The 3609-nt window shown below is 44.0% G+C and overlaps 1 protein-coding gene across 1 annotated transcript; it reads left to right on the top strand.

The window, feature by feature from the left end:
• Positions 1-2622: 2622 nt before the first annotated feature.
• Positions 2623-3187, top strand: LOC123041578 (chitinase 5). Its single transcript, XM_044464172.1, has one exon. It carries the CDS (start codon positions 2680-2682, stop codon positions 2941-2943), a length of 264 nt encoding a protein of 87 aa, XP_044320107.1. The 5' UTR covers positions 2623-2679; the 3' UTR covers positions 2944-3187.
• Positions 3188-3609: the final 422 nt, after the last annotated feature.

Genomic DNA, 3609 nt, shown 5'->3' with positions numbered 1-3609 from the left:
AGCACTCATTAAGTATGGCATGCTAAAGAGTTGATGTTGGACAAGGAAGACAACATAATGGGTTATGTTTTCTCGCATCTCAGTTAAAGTATATTGTCATGGATCATTCAAACATGTTGAGCTTGATTTTCCCCGTCATGCTAGCCAAAATTACTTGCACCAAGTAGAGATACTACTTGTGCTTCCAAATATCCTTAAACCCAGTTTTTGCCATGAGAGTCCACCATACCTATCTATGGATTGAGTAAGATCCTTCAAGTAAGTTGTCATCGGTGCAAGCAATAAAAATTGCTCTCTAAATATGCATGACTTATTAGTGCGAAGAAAATAAGCTTTGTACGAACTTGTTATGGAAGCAATAAAAGCGACGGACTCCATAATAAAGGTCCATATACAAGGGGCAATATAAAGTGATGTTCTTTCGCATTAAGATTTTGTGTATCCAACCCTAAAAGCGCATGGCAACCTCTGCTTCCTTCTGCGAAGGATCTATCTTTTACTTTTTGTCTTTTACTTTATGCAAGAGTCAAGGTGATCTTCACCTTTTCCTTTTTCATTTTATCCTTTGGCAAGCACTTTGTGTTAGGATGATCCTGATGTATATATCCAATTGGATGTACGTTAGCATGAACTATTATTGTTGACATCACCCAAAGGTGAATACGTTTGGAGGCAACATTATAAGCCCAATCTTTCTCTATGTCTGATTAAAACTTCATAACCACAAGTATTGTGTGAGTGTAAGCAATTGTAGAAGACTATATGATAGTTGAGTATGTGAAGTTTGCTAAACCAAAGCTCTCACATAGACTCTTCCTGAAAGTAAGATGAATTGCAATTGTTTGATGACTAAGAATGAAGTTTGCTAGTTTTCAAGAAAGTTTATGGTCTATGCTTTAATATGTGAATTGCTTGTTACTAGATCATGAAAAGTTTTATGAGATGAACTATTGTTATGACATATTATCATGCTAGAAAGGGTGATTGAAATTATCATTGATCAAACTTGTGCACCTTCTAGCATTCACACTTCAAAAATTCTTTCTTTATCATTTACCTACTCGAGGACGAGTAGGAATTAAGGTGCATCTAATGATTCGTCGTTAAGGCATGTCTCCGCGTCGGATTCACCGTAATAGTCGTACGCATTACTTATCATATAATATTCCAGAATGAATTCAATTTGCATGCCAATAAAATTTTTCACTTACATACCTGACTAATGTAATCTTCATTTGAGACCTCCGAATTGTTTTCCAGACCATCATCATGCTCATCCATCTACAAATTTTTAACACAAAAATATAATGTTGTCGGATGACACCAAAAAATTACAACATGATAATGCCACTCACATTAAAATCTTCCCATTCGTTCCCATTCTCTGACTGATCTCCAAAATCTGAATTTTCATCATCTGACCAATCTTCTATCCAGTCTTTCATCAGTTCTCCAAACTCCATGTTTACCATCATATAAGTTAACTCCTCGTCCGCCATTTCCTACAACAAATAATATGTATCAACACATGTGAAAACATTATCAATGAAGAAATATCAACACATAGCACACGATCACGGATGTTATGTAAATAACCCCAACCGAGGCCGTTCAGATCTGCCAAACCAAGTCAGGAAGATGGTCACGGCACTCGTCGTGATCACTTTCAATCGCGAGGAGCGGCACTACAAAACCTAGCTAGATCTGTGATTACCTCTGCCGCCGGATACCTAGGTTAGCCGCCACATCAAATAATGATAGTCCTGGTGGACACAGCCGACGGCAACCGATGCTACGTGAACCCTACACTGAAGAAACCCAGATCATGAGGAGCAGCACTACCGGAACAAGATCCACGATCGCATGCGCCGCCGGGTAGGTAGGTTACCCGCCCCGCTAGGTTAACCACTGCCTCTGACGGCGGCAGTTCGTTCGATGTTGCCGCGAGCGAGACTAGAGGGGTGTGGGGGGATGCGGGATACGGTACCTGTGAGCGCTGGAGATTCACGACGTTGCCGCGCCCGCTGTCCGACGAGATCGCCGGCGACGAGATAGCCGCGCGCCGCTGGAGATGTACTGCGTGAATTATGGAGCTGCGTGAATGCTCGCGAGATTGATGGAGCTGCGTGTATGATTGGATCCGGCAGGTCCTACGTGGTCGTGGGGTTGTGTGATGTTTTTTTTCCGGACCAGGGTACTGTACGTATACGGTCTGGGTTGTACAAGGCTAGACAGGGCTTGGCAGGGCTAGACATGGCTTGGGTTTGGGCTACGGTGGGCCAAAAAAAAACCAAACTCATGGGGACAGAAATGCCCCTCGGAAATTAGGTTAGGGGGAGCACCGGAGCAGGGCTCCTTTGATAGATAGAAATTTAGATAGCCGGGTCAGCAGCCGCCGTTCCGGACCGGGGACGTCATCACTGTTGGCCGTGCGTGGCCGCGGCAGTTGTGCCTATATATGGCTAACAAACCGAGATAAGATGCGCGTCATCCTTTGCATATGTGTAACGTCCAAGCGTAATCTCATCATCACGCCTGCCCATCATATTTCCTTTTCTGCTATCGAACTCGCTTATATAAACCACCACCCCAGGCAGAGCTTCTTCCACCTCAAGTCAAGTAGCTGTGCCACACAACAGCAGGACCTTAACCAGTTACCCGGTCACCTATCAAGCACAGATGGCAAAGCTAGCGATGCCGCTCGCTGCGACGTTCCTGACACTCGGGCTGGCAGTGCTCCTCCTGTCCGCCGCCGGTCCGGCGGTCGCGCAGAACTGCAACTGCCCGGCGGGCATGTGCTGCAGCCAGTGGGGTTACTGCGGCACGGGCCCAGACTACTGCGGCGCGGGGTGCCAGTCGGGGCCGTGCACGGTGGTGAGCAGTGGCGCCGCAGCCGCGGAGACGTCCGGCGGCAAACCCGTGGGGAGCGAGCGCACCCGATAGGTGACACGTATGCACGCCTGCCTCAACTCCCAGGGCTGGAATGTGATGATCATCCGATCTTATAATAGAATAAAGCTAAGTAATTGAATTACTGGGAGCTAAGTAAAGCAAAGCTTGTAATGGTACGGCTAATACGTACCGAGTGAGTACCTCCTAGATGGCCAGAGCAGTATTGTTGAGAAGGAAATAAGCCACGGACAACAACGGTTGTTTGATATATTTGAATAAAAAGTGTTTTACCGAATTATCATTTTGCATCCATCATAAATTGCACTTGGTATTTGCTACCGCCTAGCCTACAAAAAGTCTTATATTTTGATATGAAGGTAATAATATCAACTATCCAAAAAATGAATGTAGCCGGCTTCAGTATGGCAACACCGGTAGTGGTTGTTCGGGGGTCTCAGAATCTCAATGTAACTTTTAGTATGTTTGAGGTGCTTTGTACTTTCGGTGAACATTGATAATATATCTTGATCATTTTCGTAAAAAGAACGAATTTGATATATATATATATATATATGTATATATATATATATGGAAAATGCATCCTACTACCGGGTGTAGCTACACCCATTTCTCATATACTACCATGTGGTAATATATACTCTACTTTATTATTTTTGTTCATATGCTATATCTAAGATACTCCAAAGTGAGTTATAT

Source organism: Triticum aestivum, chromosome 2B (genome assembly GCF_018294505.1).
Source record: "Triticum aestivum cultivar Chinese Spring chromosome 2B, IWGSC CS RefSeq v2.1, whole genome shotgun sequence".
Lineage (NCBI taxonomy): Eukaryota > Viridiplantae > Streptophyta > Magnoliopsida > Poales > Poaceae > Triticum > Triticum aestivum.
Note: the sequence above shows the minus strand (reverse complement) of the source record. Positions and strands in the feature narration are given on the sequence as shown.